The sequence below is a fragment of the Pempheris klunzingeri genome, chromosome 6 (genome assembly GCF_042242105.1).
Source record: "Pempheris klunzingeri isolate RE-2024b chromosome 6, fPemKlu1.hap1, whole genome shotgun sequence".
Classification (NCBI taxonomy): Eukaryota; Metazoa; Chordata; class Actinopteri; order Acropomatiformes; family Pempheridae; genus Pempheris; species Pempheris klunzingeri.
The window spans coordinates 27,576,932-27,599,973 of record NC_092017.1 but is presented as its reverse complement, the minus strand read 5'-3'; the positions used below and the strand labels follow the sequence as shown (position 1 = coordinate 27,599,973).

The window sequence follows — 23,042 nt, the reverse complement described above, 5'->3', positions numbered from 1 at the left end:
AGGTCTTAATAGAATCATCTGAGGTGGAAGATAAAAGTAAAGGGGAACAAACGAAAAGAGGTTTTTTAAAGTGGGAATGTTTTGTTGTCGTCTTCGTCGTCATTTGCGTGGTTTTGAGTTTCTGGTAAAAAGTCTGAGCTGGAGTTTAGGTAGCAGCGGGGTCAACCTGAAACTCTGAAGTCTCCTACTCCGTTTCCTTCCTTCCTTCCTTCAGTCACTTATTTTTTTTTCACATTCACAAACATTTAAAACTTCCTTGTGCAAATCAAGCAGTCTTTAGAAAGAATGCCCTCCGAAATTGTTCTTGTAAAAATATATAACTCCAAGGTGGCTGACGTGTGTGTTGCAGCAAGTGTTTAATTTGTTTCTATCTTTATCGGGTCTGGTGTTGGGGTTGCTTTGTTTTTCAACCAATCCCCCTCCCTCCCTTCCTTCCTTCCTTCCTTTCCTCCCTCACTCTCCCCGTTCTCCCTTCCCCTAGAGGGGGTTGGTTTGCTGTCTATGTGGGGGTGTGGCCGGGTGGGTGGGGTTCATCTGCGTCCGGAGGGCATCTGTGCGTAGACGGGGTATGCGAGGCGCACGTTGAGCGAGTCGTTGTGCTGCACCAGGGAGGTCTGGTGGTAGTGGAGCACCAGGTCCTTCAGGCTGCTGTACAGGTTGTAGGGCTCCGCGAAGCCGAAGCCGCGCGGCGTGCTGTAGATGACGCAGTGCTTCACCTCGCCTTCGACACTGAGGACACACAGAGAGGACGGGGTCAGGCTGCTGGCTGCTCAACTCATCCAGGAGGCTTCCCTTCGCCTGCAGCTCAAACTCATGCACAGCATCTAAAAACATGTCTGCATGCTTCTTTTTTTACATCATATCCTAGACAGAAGCTGCTGCTCAACCCCCAGTCGGCTTTTTACAGAGTTTAGTTGGTACATTTCCAATATATTGATTGTAACTACAAAGTTCTTTGTCCAAATGGAAACTGAACCTCGCTGACAGTTTGCCAACAACGAAGGCCGCAATGACTCCAATTGTTTAATTAGTTGATTAGTGCTGTTGTAACTGAGGTCTTTAAATGTAAAGGTCAATTAATTTGAGGTCAGTGCGATCCAGTAATGAGATTTTCTGAATGTCACCATTAAGAAAAACAATAATACATAGATGTCTGTGACAAGGCTGATCTCAGAACACCATGCTTCTATAGCGTGTATCGTCTGGCTCAGTGACACTGTCTCTCTTTCATGCAGTAACCTAGTTTTAGTGTTTTGGCCTCTTTACTTTAATGCTTTCAGGTCTACCAGTTTGTTAGGAATCACCTAATGCACTCAAATCCAGGAGGAGGGGGTCATGTGTACTCACACTACAGAGCAGGCGTAGCAGCCCTTTTTGCTGCTCTCTCGGATGAGAAACGCTCCGTCCGGCTTCCCCAGGAGCAGCTCCTCCGCCTGCGTCCTGTTCAGGTCTCCGACGAACCAGCTCTTCTCATCATAATGAGGCAAGTTCTCATCCTCCTCGCTCACAAAGTAGCCTCTGCACCCACACACACAGTTACACAACAGGAGGAACACGGTGAGCGGGGCTGCATACGGTCTCTACTTTCAGCACACAGACAAACTGTGTGTGCAGCAGCGGCATTAACTCCATTAACCGACAGAGGAAAGGAAGGACAAACTCAAAAAGAGAGACTCACTCATCAGTGTTCTCGTTCTTGATTCCCAGCCAGTCGTTAATTCGTTTCTGACGAACTCCTTTGTGATTGAGCCAGCTAGAAAAAGAGAGAGAGAAAACTGTTAGTGCTACTAGGAATCACTTTAAAGGGCTCCTTTCATTTAAACATAGTCTGTGCTGCAGCGAACAAGCACGAGACCAAACAGAAATCAAATTAGCGAGCCTCCAGCTAACGTCTTCGGTTTCTGTGAAGACATTAGTTCGGCTCGTTCCTGGAATTAGAGCCGCACATCTCCAGCTGAACCTCCAAGTACGAAGCCTCAGACCGACTGGGTTCATTTGGACTGTTTCCCTTCGCTTTACTGTTCATACTGCGTTTGTCAGGTAACTGCTTGGAGCCACAGCCGTGTAATCCCAGGTTTGGATGTTCTATCTGATTGGTTTGAGGATTTACCAAGCACTCGTATCCGCCTATCTTCAACATAATCCTGCCTCCTGTAACAAAGCCCTGTGTTTTCTGGTTAGTCGGTGTGTGACACAGCCGCTGGAGTCCAACTCTCATCTACAGGCACCTCGTATCTGCTCTGGTGTCTCTGATAAACAGTGACGGAGCTTATTTACACTCTCTGGGTTGTCTACCAGCAAACCCAGATCATGTGAGAGGCTTGTTTCTCCAGGGTCAGGGTCCATCAGTATATTTCACACTGCGTGTCTTCAGAAGACATGAGCTCAGTCTCAGTACTTACACTAGATACTGGTCCCTGATCTTGCGGAGCTGTATGAGGTCAGGCTTGAGGCTGTTCATCTTCTTGTCAGTCTCGCGGTTGTCCATGGCTTGTGTCTTCAGGTCCTGCTCCAGCCGCACCTTGCTGTCGTGGATCTCCCCGAGCCGAGACTTGAGCTTCTCGTAGTTCATCATGATCCGCTCGATTTCCTTGTCGTTGCCCTCGCGGCGGAAGCGCTCGATGTAGTCCTTGCTGTAGCGCTCCTGCGTGTGGCACTGCTCCTCGAAGATCTTGATGGTTTCGTTGAAGGCCTCGATGGCCGTCCTCTTCATCTGGATCTCCTGAGGGACGAGGAGGAGGAGGAGGAGGAGGAGACGTGAGGAGGCAGAACGGGAAGCATGCATTTTCTCTGTTAGTGATCAGAACTAAACGTGTGTGTACCTGCGATGTCTTTGTGTACTCTTCATACAGTCTGTCGTACTCTTTGCTCTTCTCCTGGTACTGATTGTGGTATTCTTGCAGCTTCTTCCCCACAGCATCAATATTATCCTCCTTCACCAGCTGGTCCTGAGGGATTGAGGAGGAGAAACGAAGAGCATTAGAGCACAGACGCTGAAGACGGGACGAGGGAGGAAAAAGTAAAAATAAAAAGGCTGCATGTCAGAGTGTGAGATGTGAAAGCAGGAAGAACTACTTGTAATTAAGGACGCAGGAAAAGGTGCACGTGCATGTTTGCTCCCTTCACCCCCGATTCTGCTTACCGAGGGTGACTCCTGAACAGGCTCGTTAATAAACCACCCACAATGCCCTGGGTGCACAGCAAAGGTGCGCACGCTAGGAGATATTGCATCGCTCCGAGTAATGACCCGCCTGGCAAACGAGTGGCGCGAGGGAGGAAGGGAATAAATGCAACAACGGGCCTTTGACACCGTGGATGTGTGCAATATTTCAGAGAGGGATCTTGCTGCCGCTGCAGTTTTGGAGTGGAAACACCCAGTACGAGCCACTGGGTACGGAGGAGGAGGTGGAGGGGGGGTTAAAGACAAAACTGTGCTGCATTTGAAACACCTTTTCTGGCCAAACTGAGATTAGTGAGGAGCAGTTTGCTCCCTAAGATCAAGACACGACTTTTAATTCTGATCACATTTGAATCTGCTGGTGTGCCTACAGCAGAGGACAACTGCACCTGATCACAGTAGGTCCACTAAAAGTGATCCACTGACAGGCTCAGAGTGTTATTCTAAGTGTGTGACAGCATCATGGAAAGGATCCCTACAGAGAGAGACCTGGAAGATCCTTTTGGTTTAACCACAAACAGCACACACACCAGACTACATTCACTAAAACAGGGATTTTAGAGAACAGGACACAGGAGATGTACCACTGCCTCTGTGGGTTAGTTTGAATCCTACACACAGATAAAAATGTTAAACAACATAGTGCTTATACGTGGAAGCGGCAAGTAGCTCAGATTAGAGATGAACAAGATCTAGAAGAACCTTCTTCTGTATATTTTACTCCCCATGTCAAAATGTGTGTTGGTATGACAAATAAAGTTCCTTGAATCCTTTAAATAAAGTCATAACAATGTTTAACGTGCATCTTGTTGGACTGATTGTGTGTGTGCAGACCTGCTGGAAGCGGGAGATGGGGTACATGAGCTTGACGTCCAGCTTGGTGTTGTACTGAGCCAGAGACTCGTGTCTGTAGTGGCTGATGAGCTCCACCACTGAGCTGAAGGTCAGGGGGTCGGAGAAGCCGTACTTCCCGTCCCGATGGTAGATCTTTATCAGCTTGTTGTTGCCCCCTTTCCTGTGTGCGACAAGAGGATACAGGGGAGATGATAAGCACACATCCACACCATATTCAAACCTTTATAAGGAAAAATGCATCCCAAAACCGACATTCTTCTTAATATTCACACTTTAGCAGCTTCCAGTTCAGGGCTCAGTTCCCCCTCTATTTCCAGGGCAGTGGGCGATTTGCTCCAATTTACCAGTATGCTACGTAGGCAAAATGATTCTCAACACATGATTTCCCTCAATCTGTATTTAACTAGAGGGATGACTGCATGAAAGTGGAGCAGAAGTACCACTCCTCCCAGCCTCCACAAATCCCCCTGTGGTTTCCAACACACTCCAGTCAGGACTCTGTGATAGGAGCTGAACAAAGACGTTACCTCAGTGTGAGCGTGTAGTCGCCCTGCATCTTGGTGGAAGCGTCCCGCACTAGGAAGGTCCCATCAGGCATGTCTCTGAGCTTATCATTCACCTCCTCCCTGAGGACAAGAGAGAAAAACGGCTGAGTGATCCGAGTACAGATGGCGTCCATTTAAAAAACGTCTGCCTCCAATTATCAGTGGCAGGCGATGAGGACTTTCCCAGCAGCCACACACCTCCGAGTAAACAGTCCATCAATCGAGTGATGTAGAGGGAGACTGGACAGGCTGATCTAGGCAACAGTGTGTGTGTGTGTGTGTGTGTGTGTTAAAGGTGGCAGACTGGCTGTCTGCACTGTAGGTGTGGTTATCATCTGTCTGAGTGTGTGTGTGTGTGTGTGTGTGTGTGTGGATTGTGGCTGAGAGCTAACATGCACTTAAGAAGGCAGTGACCGAGTTAAGACTCATCACTTTTACAGATTTACACTTAAAAAAGATACAGATTTTTGTTGTAAACATGGAGAAGTTGTTCTGCTTCCTGCTGCTGCTCTTTATCTCTGAAGCATTTACTGAATAAAGCTCTACAAACAAGGACAATTCACCATAAACAGTATAATTCCTGCGTGTGTGTGTAACAACAGAAGAAAACACTGCATCTTATGTAGTCGTTTTAAATAATAAACAAGGTTAATATGTTCATATCCCACCAAACTGACTTACTTTTCGTATCTTAAGCAGAACAAAAGTGGTTTTTGATTTGCAGATAGTTGTTTTTTTAGTGTGTTTACCTGGATATGTCCCCCCAGTACCACTCGGCCTCCTGCAGCGAGCCTCCATCCTTGGCGCTGTTGCCGCTGCCCCCTCCCACCCCGACTGAGGACGACTGCTGGGGCTTTGCTGGCTTCGGAGGAAGAGCTGGTGGAGAGGAAGAGAGAATACGTTACTACTGAGAAACAGGCTGCTATAGACTGTATACACACACACACACACACACACACACACACACACAAACCAGAGGATTTCTTCCCAAACATGCACTAATACTTCATATGCAAATGATCCCACAAGAGCTGTATTTATATCTGCACACGGATGCAGCAGCGGTGCAGTTGGTGACCGTATTGTTATTAATCACACAGCCAAGCAGTGGCATGACAAACACAGCCCATACATCATCACAGTAATTATTCTGTGACACACACACACACACACACACACACACACAGGAGCCTTAAAGCAAAGTGAAAGTTACTGGCTGCTTGTGGGAGATTTCCTGAGGCAGGATGTGGGAGTTTGTTACACCTGCCAAAACTCTTGTTTTCATAGATTCCCCCCCCCCCCAGTCTTTGAACTCATCATCCCGCTGAGCTGCTGGAAGGAAACTTCCTGTTAATATTCTCCAGTTGTTATCGCAGCACGTGATGTTAGACATCCAGCAGAAAGTTGACTTTCAGCTTCTGGTTTGCACTCTGGATCATATTTATGACTGATGCCCTTCATTTACAACAAGAAGGCATTTTTACACAGTACACACAAAAGAAAATCTGCATTTCTTCCATTAAATGTTTGATAATTAGCCAGTTTTAGGCCTGTTGCTAGTGGTTAGACAACAAAATGGTGTCATGTTGCTATCAGGATCAAAACTATTGGTGCTAATAACAAAATCAAAACAAAATGACCCTGACATTTAGTTCAGAGTATCTTAGAGTGTGAGGGTACATTCAGCCTGCGTGAGCGCTACCAGGCTAACAAACAGAAGCTCTTGTGTTTGCTGCCATGCTGTGTGCCAAACAGAGCTCGCCTGAATATGACCCACAATACCAAAACACACACACATTGGAGCGGGCCGAGGTTTACGAGCCTCCAGGCACATCTGGATACAGTTTAAGGAACAGCAGTGTAATTACTGGAGAGCTCCTACATCACAAATCAGTTCACACACACACACACACACACACAGGCAGAGGATTGATGTGGACGGCGTCCTTTAAAAAGGGGAAAGTACACTGATGAATGTACCCTGAAATGCCACCGGAGGAGCTCACGTGAGGGAGGCTGGACCGTCCCGGAACATTCTGGCCTCGCAAAAATTACCAGACGACACGCACGCAGAAGCAGACGGGGGATTCCAGCGCTGTGAGCGAACGCTGGAGAAACACCGAGCACACAAACCTCCCTCCAAGAGGCTCCTGTCGCACTTAAGATTCATCTTTTTTTGCTGTTAATACTGGACACCTGAAAAATAAATCATGTCTCTACAGCTAAAAACTTTAATTAAAGCCACTTTAAGTATTTTCTGGCCACTTGGGGGCAGCAGAACGTCTAAAAACACAATCTGACTTGTTCTAAAAACCTTATAAATATGATTAAGTTAGTTAAGTTAGTTGGTTGGACTAAGTTATCAGTGACCTAAAGGGCTGCCTGAGGCCCCACAGCCACCAGGGGGCCCCAAACTAGCTAATTAACTCTATTATTCTGACAATTTAACATTTTGAGGACATTTTTTAATATGCAAGTTTCCATAAAAAAGGAAATCAGCCGTAGCTAAGGTGATGGGGTGAGGATCAACAACTTCTACTCTGTGCCCCACAAAGGCTTCCACCGGCCTGGATGCTAATGATCCTCTTTGTTAACAGACTATCTACACCTGCTGTCTCACAATGAAAACACCACAGGGCAGTGTGTGTGTGTGTGCGTGTGTGTGTGTGACGAGCAGTGAAACACACACACACACACACACACACACACACACACACACAATGAATTTCCAAAAAGCACTGATAACCCAGTGAAAGCTGTGAACACCCTCAGACCGTTTGCTCACTTCATGCAGAGAGGACCTCATCAAAAGAGGCCGAATCCAAAAATAAATCATATACACACACACACACACACAGCAGATGAGTTTCAGAGCAATGTGGTCACACAGCAGCAGCTCTTCTTCTCCTGTACCCTTTGTACTCCTGCTGTCTTCCTCACTTTTTCCTCTCTCTCTCCTCCCCGTCCCTCCTCCTCCTCCTCCTCTTTCACGTCATCACGGCAGTCAGTCAGTCAGTTACTGCAGCCAAAACTGTCGTTCTGCAGCTGCACTGTTCCCCTCTGTCAGCACTTTATGGACTCACACACACACACACACACACACACACACGGATGTACAGACCGGAGAACCCACTTCTTATATTTAAGCAAAAACAAACTATTTCTCCTCCACGTTAACGTCGCTCCAACACATCTGAAGTGCACCAAGTGTGTGTCTGCATGTTGTTCGGTGTGGAAGTGAGTGGACAACACAAAGGACAGCATCTTTAAAAAAGGACAATAGCTGTCACCATGGCCGCAGTAATAATTATTTTCATAAAGCAGTGTATCAGATGATAAAACTTTAAAAGCGTGTCTTAAATTAGCTGAAGTCATTTTAGCAACATTTAAAAAAACAACAACAACCAAAAAAACTGAAATAAAAGTGCATAAAAGCAGCAAACTCAGAACCTGAAAGCAGTGGGAATGTCTGAACCTGATGAATTTAGCATTCTCCTGTATTGTCATTACTTTCTGCTCATGATATCCAGCAGCAACAACAGGACAATGAGCAGGACAGACAGACAGACAGACAGACATGGACACAGGTCCTTTGTTGCAAAAGGTCTAATGGAAACTTGAAGCATTAAAATCAAACGGAGGCTGTGACTCCTGCGGGAGCCTCCGCTGAGCCTTCCACACACTGATCAATACTTCTGCAAGTCTGCTCTTTTCAACACCTTCCCCGCATAAAGCAAGTCCGGACCGCTGATGACAGCCGTCCTGCCGGAGAGGACGGACTCCCACAATGCCACAAAACACCAAATCTACTCATTTTACATTAACCGTGTTGTTTTAAAGCTGTTAGCAAAAACAAGAATGTTTCAGTCACCAACAGAGAGCGAGAGCGACGGTGAACAAAGGCGACCGTCAGCGCAGCCTCCCTCCCTCCCCTCCCTCCCTCCCCTCCCTCCCCCCTTCCTTCCCCCTCCTCACCAGACAAAGGAGCAGCGCGCACACACACACTATCACTTATCACACATGCAGGCAGAAACCCACAGCTCTCCTGAACAATGACTGTCACACACACACACACACACACACACACACAAAGCATCGATATGAGCCTCGGTCATCCTTTGGCAGAACGGCGAGCTTTAGACATCATGTGTGCACACAGCTGATCAGAGGAACAGTCCGTTTCCAGGACAGAGCAGCACTGACATCACGTTCACAAACATCTCTTCTGCACCAACACTTCACACACACACACACACACACACGTGAAATGACTGCACACACTGCAAACGCAACTAAAAAACTTTAAGCATATGGCCTGAATTAAGTGTTCCAAAGACATCTGCTTCTCAATCTGTTTTATTTCCACAACTTTACATCTGGACAAAGTAAGAGGCTGCAGGTGGTGTGTGTGTGTGTGTGTGTGTGTGTGTGTGCATGGACAGTATATGTGGGTGTGTTTGAGCATCACAGCTTTGAAAGCATGCACACACTCTCACACACACAGATGCTCGACAGCTCAACACTTTAGTCCAGATTGCTGCAACACTGGGCTGCACTAACATTTTACAATTTTGTCTTTAAAAACGTCAAAAAATGACAATTTAGCAGAGCTGAGTGCAACATCTTGACATTTCTATTCATTAAATATGAGAATTACAGCATTTGAGAAGCTGGAGCCTGAGACCGTTTGGGAATTAGTGCTGCAAAATGACCAGCTGATCCACAAAAAGTAGCTCATCAAGCAAAGCAACAGAGGAAGAAGGAGAGAAGTGATCACACACACACACACTAAAGAGGACGGGGCTGCAGCAATCATAATGAAAGTGGAGAAATGGAGGCAAAAAGGAAGAAAAGAGTGTTTTGAAAATGCCACAAAATGGACTAAGATTGGAAAATGAAATGTGAGTTGAGCAACTGAGAAAGAAAGAACAGATTAATACTAAGAAAAAGGAGGAAATGCACCAGAAGACCAAATGTGTCCCGCTGTGGCTCTTACCGTCCTCCAACATCGCACTCTCTGTTAACTGCATGCTGCCACTCGTCTCTCAGCTGCTTCCCTCCTCCCTCTCTCATTCACTCTCCCTCTCTGTTGCTCTCGCTCTCTCTCTCTCTCTCTCTCCTCCTCCTCTACGCCCTCCTCTCCGCCACCGCCACCTCCTCCTCCTGCTCTCAGCTCCGTCAGACTGAAGAAAAGAGCGAGCGGGGCTGATCCTAAAAGACGGAGGACTCGCTAACTAATCCCTGCAAGGAGGCCCGCCCCCTCGGCCAATCAGGAGGCAGCGAGGGGACGGGAGGAGGGGACGGACCGCACGAGAGGAAGGAAGAAAGAAAGAAAGAAAGAAAGAAAGGAGGGAGGTGGAGTTACCCCGTGGTATAACCATTCCTTCTGGGACAACACACACTCACACAGCAGCGAGGCAGCGAGCGCTCAATCAACAGGTCGTCTCCCATTGAACACAGCTGAGAGTGTGTGTGTGTGTGTGTGTGTGTGTTATTTACTCGTTTACTCAACATGCTGCAACACAAACCTGCTTACAGATTTCATCAACACACAGAAGGTTTTCATCAAATATTCTGTTATAACTGGACACTAATCCAACAGATCTTTAAACAGATCCATCTCTGTGACAGCACCATCGCTGGCTGAAGACTGTGTGTTATGGTATGAAAGCTCTAGAAGAAGTAGACCTTGAGCTCGGGTTCTTTTGTCTGCTCCTGACTACCATTTCCAGGACCATCATGTGTGTTCTCAGATGCTCGTGGACGCTTTTGTCCATCTCCACAAACTGCACGACGGAAACGAAGCCGACAAAAGCCCCTCACCACTCAGGGAACACATATGGACAATTACGTCTCTTATGGGCCACATGTTAACGCCGTCCTGCACATGATGAATACGTCCAGTATGTAAAGAGGCTTTGACGTCTCCGCCGTGCACCAGTGATGCCACAGAGGCGCCGAGCTGCTGTCATTTACATCACCAGCAGCAGCTGTAGCAGGTCTGCACTGCTGGCTTTGCATCTTTCAGCACATTTAGTAAAGAGAAAACGTGTGTTTAGTAAAATAAAAACATCTAAGCTGGCTCTTGAAATGTGCTCAAGTTATTCCTTCTCAGTCAAAAGGATTTCTCTGACTTCTTACTTAATATCATGTATTTTTCCAGTGTGATTGTCCCTCTCTGTTATAATCTAAACCAATGTGGGGCTGGTTGATAGCATTTTTCCAGTTTAACCAGTGTGGTCAAATTACTTTAACAGGTATTTAAACTGATGTTAAATAAAAGCCTTTCCAACTCACTCAGTTCTGCTTCAAATCCTTAATTTGGACAACAGAAATCTGTGAGAACAATAATATCTTCTCATCATAATTAGAGTCACACTCGATTGTTGTCTAATGATGCAGTGAAAAGTTGTGAAATCATATCAGAGCACGTTGTGCAGAGTAGGTGAGCCAAGACATGCAAAAACTGTGGTATGGTCCTTTAACAATAATGATTTTCCATTGAAAGATGAGACTCATCGTTCATCTACACACACACAAAGTTGCTGGGGGCTGGTGGGGGGGTCCACCTGTGCTAATCACCCTGCACACAAAGGCAACACACACACACACACACACACTATAACTGTCACTGCAGCTTGCGTGTTTCAGTTCCAGCGTAATAAATATTGTAATGAACATCTGCGGGACGCTCGTCTTCTACTCTCCCTCTCCCCTTTATCATCCCTCCTTCCTCCTCTGTCACTTCCCTCCTCTCTCAGCCTGTCCGTCAGCCTCTTCAGATAACATGTCAGGTATGTTAAGACAAAGACACACACACGCTCTGCATACGCTGAGACAAAGACAAGCTGAGAGTCGGTTATATGCATCAGTGTGAGACAAAAAGACGGAGAGAGATTTTTGTGGTTGGGACCGATGACGGGATGAACTCATTCAGGCAACAGAGGGGGGACCCGGAGCAAAAAAGACCCACAACACACTGCAGGTATGATGCATCTGCACTGTCAGGAAGCTTGAATCAAGCCTGAGTCCTTAATGCACTTTTCTATATTTCTGTCTTTGCTGACATGCAGCAAATCATGACAATAGCACCATATATGCATGAATGAATGAATGAATGAATGGATGAATGGCTCTGGATGCTTCAGGGTGTGAATCACCAGCACTGACCCAGCGTGCTGCGTTCACAAGCGCGACTCACTGAAGAGCTGTGGCTCCGGCACACAAAGCGTTTCAAATGGAAAGCGTTAGAGAGAAAACGCTTGACAGAGAGAGAGAGAGAGGGAGAGAGAGAGAGGGAGGGAGGGGAGGAGAAAGAGAATCAATTCCTCTATCGGTCAGCCAGGAGGGGAAAAAAAAGGAGGCGTTAACTTAAAATGAGCAGAGAGAGGCTGGAGATATTGCACCAGTGCACTTCACTTAGACTTCAATAAACCTCCAATCAAAGAATCAACATTGCAGCTCAGGATAGAAACACAGCAGCTGACACAAACTTCACTCAGGGTGGAGTTTAAGTCGCCCCCCCCGATCTATAGGCTGAAATACTTCTCTTTGATAATGCATCTTAACCTAAGGGGGTTTTTTTCTCCTGCAACATGCCAAAGATGAGACATAATGCTGCACTTTATGGTGGCTGCAGAATGTACAGTAGCCCTCATCTCAATAGATGGATGGATGGATGGATGATGGGAGGGGGAGAAGAGAAAGGAGGAAAAAAAGGGACAGGGCTACCGGGCAAAATGCATTCAACAGCGCCTCCTGGAAACAACACAGCGTCCCACATCTGCGCCATGATCCATTCAGCGCACCGAGGGGAGAGGAGCGGGGGGGTGGGAGTCAAATGACACTGGCACAATTGCCGAAGAATGAATGAAGGAAGGAAGGAATGAATGAATGAAACATATTCAATGCTGGGTGACAGTCGGCTGGAAAGGGGCACAAAGACTTATAGATGCTTGTCAGTGAGGGATGTTATGATTAGAAAATGGCTCGGGACCTTTTATTCCCGGTTTCGGTCCTTATTCCGGTCCCTGAGTCCCATCCCCCCTTTCCCGTCGTCGGCACCAGGCAGAGCTGATTTGGGGATGATCCGGACGGAGCTCCCATCCTTTTACTCTTTGCATGTGGAGTGATAACACATACAAAATGTGCAGGCATTCGCGAATTTTAGTTTGCTGCTATTTTTTTTTTTTTTTTTTTTTTTAAAAAGGAGCTGCACCGAACTGCGTTGGTGTTTTTGGCGTTTTAGAGCTAAATTATTTGGGCTGCGCTGTCTGCCATCTTTGCCATTCATTTATCACATCACAGTACATGCAGATGGGCAGAGGATCATTTCGGCTGCCTCTTTGCACAGACTTGATGCGACTATTGTCTCCTAAAATGGGGGTTTTTAGGGTGCAGGTTCGGGGAGCTGCAGCTGCTGCGTGGAGCAGAAATCAGCATATAAATGCACACGGGAGCGTTTCTGCGATGATGAGTGCGCCGAGGAGCCAGAAACAAAGAGTATAATGTGTTTAAAGTGTTGTCATCCGTGCTGGAAACTTAAAATGTGACACAAAATGTCGCTGAGACCGTTTTTTTTCCTTCTTCTTCCCCACAAGCTCAAGTTGGCTGCTTCCCATAAAGCAGACAAAAAAAATAAAAATCATCATGCACAATTACAGGCAATAACGGTGCACAGCCAGAAAGACATAACTGAGCAGAAAGACGTGAACTCCCTGGAGAAAGAAGCCACATATCGCTAAGGAGCCCCGGGGAGGAGGAGGGGGAGCAGCAGCAGCAGCAGCTTTAAAACTTTCCACCAATTTGAACAGGCACCAAACCAAACACCTCCTCTCTCCCCCTGCGTCCGTGTCCCGGTGTGTGAGCTCCCGCCTGCCGGCCTCAGGCCTCCTTACCTGGCGGCTGGTCCATTTCCAGGTAAAATATGAGCTCCGTGGAGTAGGGCATCATCACGTCCCTCCAGTCTCCCTCCTCACCGGCTTTCTCCGCGGTCCAAACCGTGTTGTACATCGCTTCACAATCACACTCAAAAATAAAAAATAAAAATGGGGATGAAAAAAAAGCTTATAATATACCAAAAAAAGGCTAAAAAAACCACTAATAGATTTTAAAAAACACAGTTGGTTAGAGCTAATTTCTCTACTTGGAGGTCTTCTATCTGAATTCCTGCTTCAGACGGGAATAAATAGGCGAACTGTGGACAGCGAGCACCGGGCTGCGACTGCTCCCTCCGGCATAATAACAGTGCTAATAACTCGGGGCTCTTCATGAAGGCCCTCTATATGTCTCTATCTATATATATATATAAGTACACGCGTCCTGTAAGCGGTGGGAAAAGTAGAAACCAGCTCTACATTTCAGTCCCCTCTCCTTCTCCGCCGCAGGTGCCGCCGGCATGCTAGCTTCATTTTAAGAAGAGCACTGAGGAGAGGAGGCTGGCGGAGCCTGACAACGGCTGGGGCGAACCATTCCGCCGCGACTCACAGGGGGGGGACATAACTTCTCAAACTAAAACACACCAAAAATAAACACAAATAGATTCTTCTTGTTTTAAATTATTACAGTAAAATATTAGATATTACCTTTAATTAACAGACAGAGGTTATTACTCTACGCCACAGTTATAAGTGTTTTTTTAAACAAATGCGAAGCCACCCCTCGGTTAGCGCTCTTGCTTGCCGCTGACCGAAGATCACTACGCATGCGCAGAAGCTGAATGTCAAAGCCAACAGGGAAATTACTTCAGCCTCTGAAGAGCAAGTTACAAATTCTGTGGTTTTCCAGTAAGATCTTCACCCTCCTACCGACTGGCTGCATACAAACTACTGACTGCAGCCAGATTAGGATATGACATATCAGGCTACACGAATAATAGGCTGGTGATTATCTGTCTTTTCCCTATTGTCAGCTAATGCCACCACAGGACCCAGACCAACAATGCATTGATCCTAATAATGTATATAGCTTGTGTGTCAAAAGCCTGATATGTCTTATTCCTCTGTGCCCTTTTTGTGCAAATCACGTTTCTTCGTGGCGATGAACACACACACACACACACACACACACACACACACACACACACACACTGTAGTCTATTCTGACTCTGTCTCCCACACACACACACACACACACACTGTTCTGCTGCCCCAAATACTCACTAGAGCACCAAATGTGGATTAATCTGCAACTGAAAATAGTCCCCAACAAATGCACTATTTCCCCCATGTTTGAGTAGCGTAATGTTTGCTAAAAACTACAGCGACCAGCTATTTTAGGAAACTTCTGAGCCTTAAAAATAAAAATAACATATATCCTGCATCTGTGAGGAGCCGTTGAGAGAAACCAACAGGTTTGAAGCTGAGAGCCACAGACACAACAGGGAAGTATTCAGTGACAGATTTTGATCTTTTAATGCCATTTATTGACAGTAAGATAACATGAAATAATGCTAAGCTGTTGTTTCTTACAGCCATCATTGCATGGTGATGCATTGGAGACTTCTCGAATGAATCCACTCTTTCAGCTGCATTAGCATGCAAAGTGACAACTATGGTGGAAAACACCGTTTTCAAGTCTCTGTTTCAAGCTGATTTTCATACCCATAGTGAAATGAATTCAAACTACGGCTGACTGAAAGGTAGGAAAAACACATATCACTGCGATGTGGTTCAGCAGCGATGTAAAGTAGAAAAACAAGCACTGACACAGAGACTGCAGTGACTTGGAGACTGAGGACTGTGTCCTCCAGACCGTGTGATGTGCCTGCTGTAGTGTCTCTTAGCATGACACCGAGCCCTCCCCTGCTCTCTGTAGCTGATTCTATACAATGACACACGTGATAATTACATTTGCTGTGTAAAAAAATGGATCCTCTGCGATCATAATGCCTCTTGTGTTTGCGTCTACGGTTTGTTTCTTCAGTTTCTCTCCAGTGGAGGAAAACGAACCGTTTACAACGAGCACAAAGCCGCCTACAGTGAGCTAAGTACAGTTATAGTAAATGATATGGAGGCTTAAACATGATCTTAGGGATGCTGGAGAGGTTCAAACATGTATTTAGGAAGCCTATAATACAGGGAGCACTGCACACACTCATCAAAACACACACCTGCTAGGATGGATATAATATGGATTTACAGGATTGTGGCTTCAGGAACTGCATCAGGACTTTGATGTAGGGCTCCTTGTTTTCAGATTCTACTTTTCAAAAGGTGCAACAATCAATAGTTTTATGTGAACAATGGATCAAATGAGCACACGTTATGGGAAAGGGGTCCCTCGTATTACAGACGCACCCAACTCTGCAGTTCCCCTCATCTCCGCACAGCTTCATGCTGTCTTTCAGCTCATTGTTTTGGTTTTACGGCCCACAGCTTTATTGCTCTGCTTCACTTTCACCGCTCTCATTGCTCACTGCTGGTTTTGTGCACAGCAGGCGGAAAAAGCTCTAAAACGCTCACCTGCTCAGCACCAAACAGCAGACGGACACAGTTAGCCTCTAGCTGGTGAAGGAAGTGGAACATAAAGCAGCTACAGAGCCAGATCACTTCCTCAGGAGTCCATAAACATTTGCATATTCTCTATATTTTCCTCCTCACTTTTTTATTAGAGGACTTCACAGGTCCAGTCAGGCTGATATTTAGTCTGCTTGGGTCCAAGCAGGGTCTTACTTTACTAACATACGTCTCCAGTGTTTGTGTCAGTACGTCTAATACTGGACTGGATCTGAGCAGAACCTCTACCAGCTCTGATCACATGGTGCATGAAATGTATATTTTACAATGACTTTTCATTGATTCTAAAGCACTGCTGTTATTTTTAACCCTACCTGCATATAATCTGTAGGTGAATCTCTCTGTCTGCTCTCAGTCTGTCCGGAGTGAATGATTTTTAGATCCGGTCTAATTATCTTATCTGACCTATAAGTATCTAGAAGTATATTTAAATAAAACCTTTATTTTCTAACAGCAGAAGCATATTCTGGGTTGTCCTGCTTGTGCAAACATAAAATTGCAATGACCGCCTGTTTAAGCTGATTAATTCTTTGGGAATATTCTGGGCATCTTTTGGTGAAAACTGGTAACAAAAAAAAAAGAAGATTAAAACTCAAGCTCATCTCCTGCACCAAGAACAGAAAGTAGAGCACTTTTCAGATAAAAAAGAACAATGGCATCATATAATCAACTGCCCCCAAAGCACCCAGTGGAGACCCAGACTGGCCCAGACCCCCAGTCATCCACATGGTAATCTCCTGTTAACAGCCTAATATCAATACAATATCTTTAGGGGGGGGGGGTGCTGCCACCAGCAGGTACAGCTGCTCTGTCTATCTATCTGTCATCATGAATGTGTGTGTGTGTGTGTGGGTGGTTGTTTCACAGATGGCTCGTGCCGGACACATAGCCCAAAGCTCCTCTCTGTCAAGTGTGTCAAACAGGTTTAATTGCTGCTGCCGCTCTGAGTGTGTGTGTGTGTGTGTGTGTGTGTGTGTGTGTGTGTGCACGCGGGGCCGGGCAGATGGATCCCTAACAATGACACAGGAACTGACTCTGCCCCTCGTCATACAAAAGAGAAAGAGAGAGGAAGAAGGAGGGGCAGACGGAGGGAGGATGATGGGAACAGCAGTATTAATCTGCGCTGTCCCCGGCCATCAGCACACTGCTCCCCATTTAACCTTCCCAACAATAGAGCCGAGTGGCATCAAGTGGTCTATTTGCATAGCGTATGCATAATCACATATGAAGCGTAGTCACATATGAATCAACCCCTCCCACAACTCCCAATGAAACTTCAAACTCCGACTGTGTTTTTTTCCATCAATGTTTTAGGTGCATTTTAAAAAAAAAAACCCCAAAAAACACAGAAATAAAACAGAAAATGCCAAAATGTCAAATAAAACTTCTGGAGCTTGGCTGAGGCAGAGATGTTGAATTGTACAATAATGGCATGCAGAAAAGTTTTGGAAGAAATGTTGAGTTCATGGAACCTGCTTCTGCTTTTCTCTTTAGCAGCATTTTCAGACCGCTGTCACGGTTCCATGTCTCCACAAAAGACTGAAAAATCAAAAAATATAAAGAAGCCAGACGATACCACATGTCGAGTCATTACAACAGAGATATTACTGGCTTCATTTCATCATGTAATGTTGATATTTCTTCTTGAAAATATTAAATTGGTTGATAGAAACAAGACGCTGATTAGTATTTCATTCTGTAAAAGTGAGGGTCTTCCACTTAAATATTACTTGAAGTCAGACTTGTTATAACGACACTTAAAAAAGTACCTGTTGCATAAAACTTCCACATGAGGAGCTAATGTAAGACTGACGTAGTGCAATGCATTATGGGTGAAATAAGACACTTCACATGAGAGGAAAAAATGGCAGCTGCAACAGCGACACGTTTTCTATCACATAATGCTACGGCTGTTTAGTCAAATGAAAACATTGGGAGATTTGAAACTCCGTCATGGGTCGTGATGGAGTAACCACCGACACACTGCACATTTAAAAACTCCAGCACGCTGCAGAACACAGATATTACACCGGCTTCATCAAGTTGTGTGAACTTGTACGGTGAAGTCCCAAACTTTTAAAGAAAATAAGAATATTTGACCAAATGTTGAGCAGTACCTTCAGACTACCCAGAGATAAAGGAGCCACACCAGCTGCACCAGAAACAACATTACAGATAATTGGTTACAGGTTCACACATCAATAATTCAGCAGTCAGGAAGGGACCATTGTTTGGAAGGACTACTTCTTCTCGGGATACATTTTTACTGATAACACCTCTGTGCTTTGAATGCAGCTTTCTGTGTGTTTATACATCGTGGTTTGGAGAGTTTTACTTCTAAATACCTCTTCCTGTTTGTGTGTGTGTGTGTGTGTGTGGCACACAGAGAGGAGCTGAGGAAACAAATCTGCATGTGTGCATGAGAGCAAGAAGCCCAGGTGAGCTCCTGGGAATCAGGTGTTGAGTTTGCCATTTCCGTCGCCATAGAGACCAAAACGACCAGTGAAGCGCTAACAATGTCTCTTTTAAGGGGCTTTAAGCTCAGACAAAGGCACATATCGTATGCCACCTCCCGAGTGAGATGCAGCAGGGGAGCACAAATCCATGCACACATGATTTTCTTTAATCATAAAAAGCAGGTCAAACCTAAAGTAACATGCTCCTTAACCTCCCTCACACACATAACCTGTCTGTCTGACTGTATGAAACTTGTGTTGAGGAATATATCAACACCCTGAACATCTCATGGCTGCACAATTCCATCACACAGAGAAAATTAAGACGAGTTGATTCATACACGGTCACTCAAAGTCCAGACTGACACAGCTAATACATTTAGGCTCTTCCCCTAGAATGTAAAGTCAAGTTATTTGAGGCTGAACAGTGTTTGGCCATGAAGCGTATATTGGAGCTCATGAACCCACCTGTTTGTCGAGCACGGTTTTGTCTGTCATGCTTCAGTCTGGCAGATTATATTTAACGTTGTAAAAAGGAGACAGAGTCTCAGATAAAAACCAATTTCTAAATATTTCCCTGGAATTAGTCTGAGTCGGACAACAGCTGCGTTCGCTGCTTAAGAACAAGCCGTTCAGTAAACTAGATGTAATCTGGGAGCTCCAACATGTGTGTGTGTGCAGAGGTTCGAGCCTGTTGCAAGTTGTGAATTATCTATCTGTGCATGTGTGAAGCACATTCAAGGACACCGGCCACCTGTGCCCCCCGAGCAACGGCTTCCAGAGCCCACATCAGAACACGGTGTCATCTTCTGCAACCACAGAATATCATCAGCTCAAACACGCTTTTATTAGCAGCTATTGTACTTTGTGAAATGAGATAGAAAGCCAGACGCCACGAGGAGGGCGACGCACACTGACACGGCTGAATGGAGCTATCGTGACCCTCCAGCACCTGTGAACCACCAGCTTATCTGCATTTATTTGTGTGTGACTGCGAGAGAGAGAGAGAGAGAGAGAGGGAGAGAGACAGGCTCAACAGTTTCACAGCTATCACGTATGGGCGTATTTTACTTCTGATCATGTCGTGTTCTCAGCATGGATATCAGTAATATCAGGTGTCTTAACACATCGGATCAGTCGCCATTGGATGACAAAATATGACAAAACTTCGATGCATGCAGAGCTGCTTCGTGCACACAGGAGGGGTGCCGTTCCAAGGCTTACAACAGGGACAGTAGCAGCTCCAACGTTTGCAGGCAGTTCAGCTTTGGCTATTTGTAAACCGAGGTTATTAAGAAGTGTTTCTCTCCCTGCCTTTGCCTGTCATCTGCGTCCATGTGATGGAAGGACACACCATAACCCATCGGAGGAGGTGTAGCTGATGCACTGCATTAGCCTGGCAGGCTAACTGTCTGCACACACACGTCTCAGGCTGGGTTTGGGTCTCAAATTTGCCAGTATTAGTTGGGCTGTGCCAATTTGGGAGCTATACAGGAGGGTGTGGGCAGAGTGTGGGTCTAACGAGGTGTAATGTAGAGAAGCTACTGAGCTAGTGTCATGGAAAGGACTGGATCCATTGTCAGGGTGTCTCAGGCCTCTGACCTTACCACAGCACTGTAGTGCCACTTAAATCTAAATACACATGAAAAGCTTGTTAGCAGTTTGGCAGACATACTGTTGGAGCCATATTTATGTATGGACATTGTATGAGAGAATACATCAGGATTATATTTTACTTGTGAATTTCTCTTTGACTTGGAGAAATTGAGTTTGTCTTCCACTGCTCGTGCCAACAAATGGGTATATGTGCAGTTTTCAGGCTTGTGTTTTATACATTTAATTGGTCCCGAGTGGGCACGTGTGTGTGTGTGACTTTGTGTGTGTGTGTGTGCTGTAATAAAGCAGTAATTCAGGAAGAGACACAATAGTGTTGTATATCTCCCTGACACGCTCCCTGGTGTCAGGGAGTCACTACTGTACAATCTATCAGCTGCTGAGCATGTGGCTAAACCTCCTTTTTTTCTACAGATTGAGCATTTTCTGTCATGGGGGAAACAGAAGCAGTAGACTGGAGGGAAGGACGGACGGAATGAGGGGGAAGAGAGATCCTAATCTGCCCGGCTGCAGCGCTAGACCGAAGCAAACGATGCAGGAGAGACCGAAAGAGGACGGGAAGGGAAGAGAGGAGAAGAGAAGAAGGGAGAGCAAGTTCCATTTGCTCTGAAGTTTTGGTCGGGACATGTTTGTCTCGTGGATTTTTGAAATAACAGCTCATAAATATCTGAGTGTGTACGGGTGTGGGGGGGTGTGGGAGGGGGGCGTCTGACTGTACAGTGATGATGAGGCTGCGGTTTGCTTACTGCCTGCTCTATTTCTGTGCTTATTATCCATGGCCCTCAGCGCTTTTCATATTTCGTCTGCCGCTGTAATAACTAGAGTGGAAAGTACAATTTAACTGTAGACACGAATCGGCCGCTAAACATAGACAATGGTGGACTGGGGTCTGGGACAGCACACACACACACACACACACACACACACATGCACAGATAAAGGTTGCGTAATATGGCGCGGCACTTTTGTATATATTATGCATAAGCATTTTTCGCAGGGATGTACACAGTGTGTCATCCACCCACATGACTGCTACAATTATCGTTCAAATGCACGACGTGACTGAGCACTCACCTCTTTGTTCTCTTACTTTTCTCCAACTTTAAATCTCGTAGTGTTGTTAAATGTGGCAACAGTCACACTTGCAGGGACACCATCTCTAAAAAAAAACTCACCATGCTTTGATTTTGAGCAAATGTGCAGAAGGTGCCTCACAAAATATCTGGCTAGTTTTATATTTGGTCCGATGGTGCAGGTGTGCTGGGTTTGAATAATAAATTCAACAACGGTGTCGAACACGCAGGCGATATAATATAATGATATAACGCTCAGACAGGTTCTTTCTTAAAATTAATATTTTATATTCAGACATATATTAATATTCCATAAAACAACATTAAGCCTGAACTCTTTGTCTCCGCCACGACGTCCTACTGAGAATACTGAGCTAACCTCTTTTTATAGAAAGTGAAAGACCCCCGTTGGTGCTCTGTAACGTAGTGCGTTCTCCAAAGAGACTCAACTAAAGTTACATGGAGTCGTCACCAGCGCAGGTGTTCAGGGGGCAGAGTGTTATTTTAGAGTTTAATGGGTTTAATGATTAAAAATGGTACTAAACGCAGTCTGACGGTTGGCGCTCAGGCTTCCCTACGAGCTGTGTTTGCCCTCGTGTTTCTATCTTTGTGAGGACAACTTTTCAAGTGTTCAAGTCTTCTGCAAAGGGCTGCACGAGAGAAATATTTTCTACAAAAAGGGTCCCTAGAGGTACAGGACTTTATGTGCGCATGCCACAGTGGTGTCAGTGGGACGGAACCACTGCAGTGAGCCATGCAGAGAGGCCATATTTTCTGTTACATATGGCCGCTGACACTCAGTGGACGACACAAACCCCCATACTGCTGCTGCTATGTGAAGGGAATGATCAGTCCTGTGTGCTGCCCAGTGATCATGATGTCTCCAGTGCAGAATATAAAAAAGACAGTACTTATATACTTATATGTACTGTATAGAATAACTCTTTCCTGTAGACGGGGATCTCCTCCTGACTTTGGACTTGAGTTCAGTATGTTTTCATGATGGTGGAGTCAGACAAACTCCTTCCTCAAGATTGCAAAAGTAATACAACAAAAATATACATGAAATGCAGAAACATTGGGGGTACGTCCTTGCAAGACCTCATCACGAGCAGAGTAGTTCACTGTGAACCTGCTTTTTATGAAAAACTGCTGTAAGAAACATTTCTGTGGTTCCCAGGTGAGAGGAAAAGCTCCACAGCTCGGTTACACACCCAGAACAAAGCAGCTCAGGAGAGCCCTGCTAAGTACATTCCTTCTGAGTGAATGAGCATCTCCAGGGGTAAGACCAAGCTTAACCATCATGGACGAGACACTATGCTGAAGTTCACATCACAGAGGCTGGTTTGATCAGGCCTTTTGATGCATCGCTGCCTCCGGTGGATCCGGCACATTGGATTTACATCGGCTGCTTTGGTCTTAGCGAGCTGTGTGCTGGCCGCGAGTCATGTGCGCTCCAACTCAAGCACACCGATTAGCTTCGCTGTCTCAAACTTTCCAGCTCAGCTAATTCAATGAGGAGCTCTCTCCTCTTCCTGATCTATCCTCTGTCTAACAAACCAGCGGGCTCATTACTATTCACAGTGGATTCCATTCCTTTCCTGGCATTGACTGATTCTGTCTCACACAATCGAAAAACCAGCAAAAACTACTCCACCTGTGCAAACTCAGGCTGTCTCACACTGCAGGCAGACAGGCAGAAGTAAAGCCTGAAAGTAACTAAAAGGATTTATATTAATTATTGAAAATGCCCTGCTGAGAAGCTTGTGTCTGTGTCACTGCAGTCTGCTGCTGTGGTCTACTGT

At 45.7% G+C, this 23,042-nt stretch overlaps 1 protein-coding gene across 1 annotated transcript in view; it reads right to left on the bottom strand.

The window, feature by feature from the left end:
• Positions 1 to 530: 530 nt before the first annotated feature.
• Positions 531 to 23,042, bottom strand: part of pik3r3b (phosphoinositide-3-kinase, regulatory subunit 3b (gamma)) — a 176,135-nt gene continuing 153,623 nt past the window's right edge. The window contains exons 7-14 of the mRNA XM_070831692.1: positions 5,328 to 5,454; positions 4,561 to 4,659; positions 4,013 to 4,193; positions 2,823 to 2,948; positions 2,403 to 2,722; positions 1,679 to 1,753; positions 1,348 to 1,518; positions 531 to 729 (exon numbers count right to left, since the gene is read on the bottom strand). Coding sequence (XP_070687793.1) covers positions 531 to 729; positions 1,348 to 1,518; positions 1,679 to 1,753; positions 2,403 to 2,722; positions 2,823 to 2,948; positions 4,013 to 4,193; positions 4,561 to 4,659; positions 5,328 to 5,454 — 1,298 coding nt within the window. The remainder of the gene's footprint in view (positions 730 to 1,347; positions 1,519 to 1,678; positions 1,754 to 2,402; positions 2,723 to 2,822; positions 2,949 to 4,012; positions 4,194 to 4,560; positions 4,660 to 5,327; positions 5,455 to 23,042) is intronic.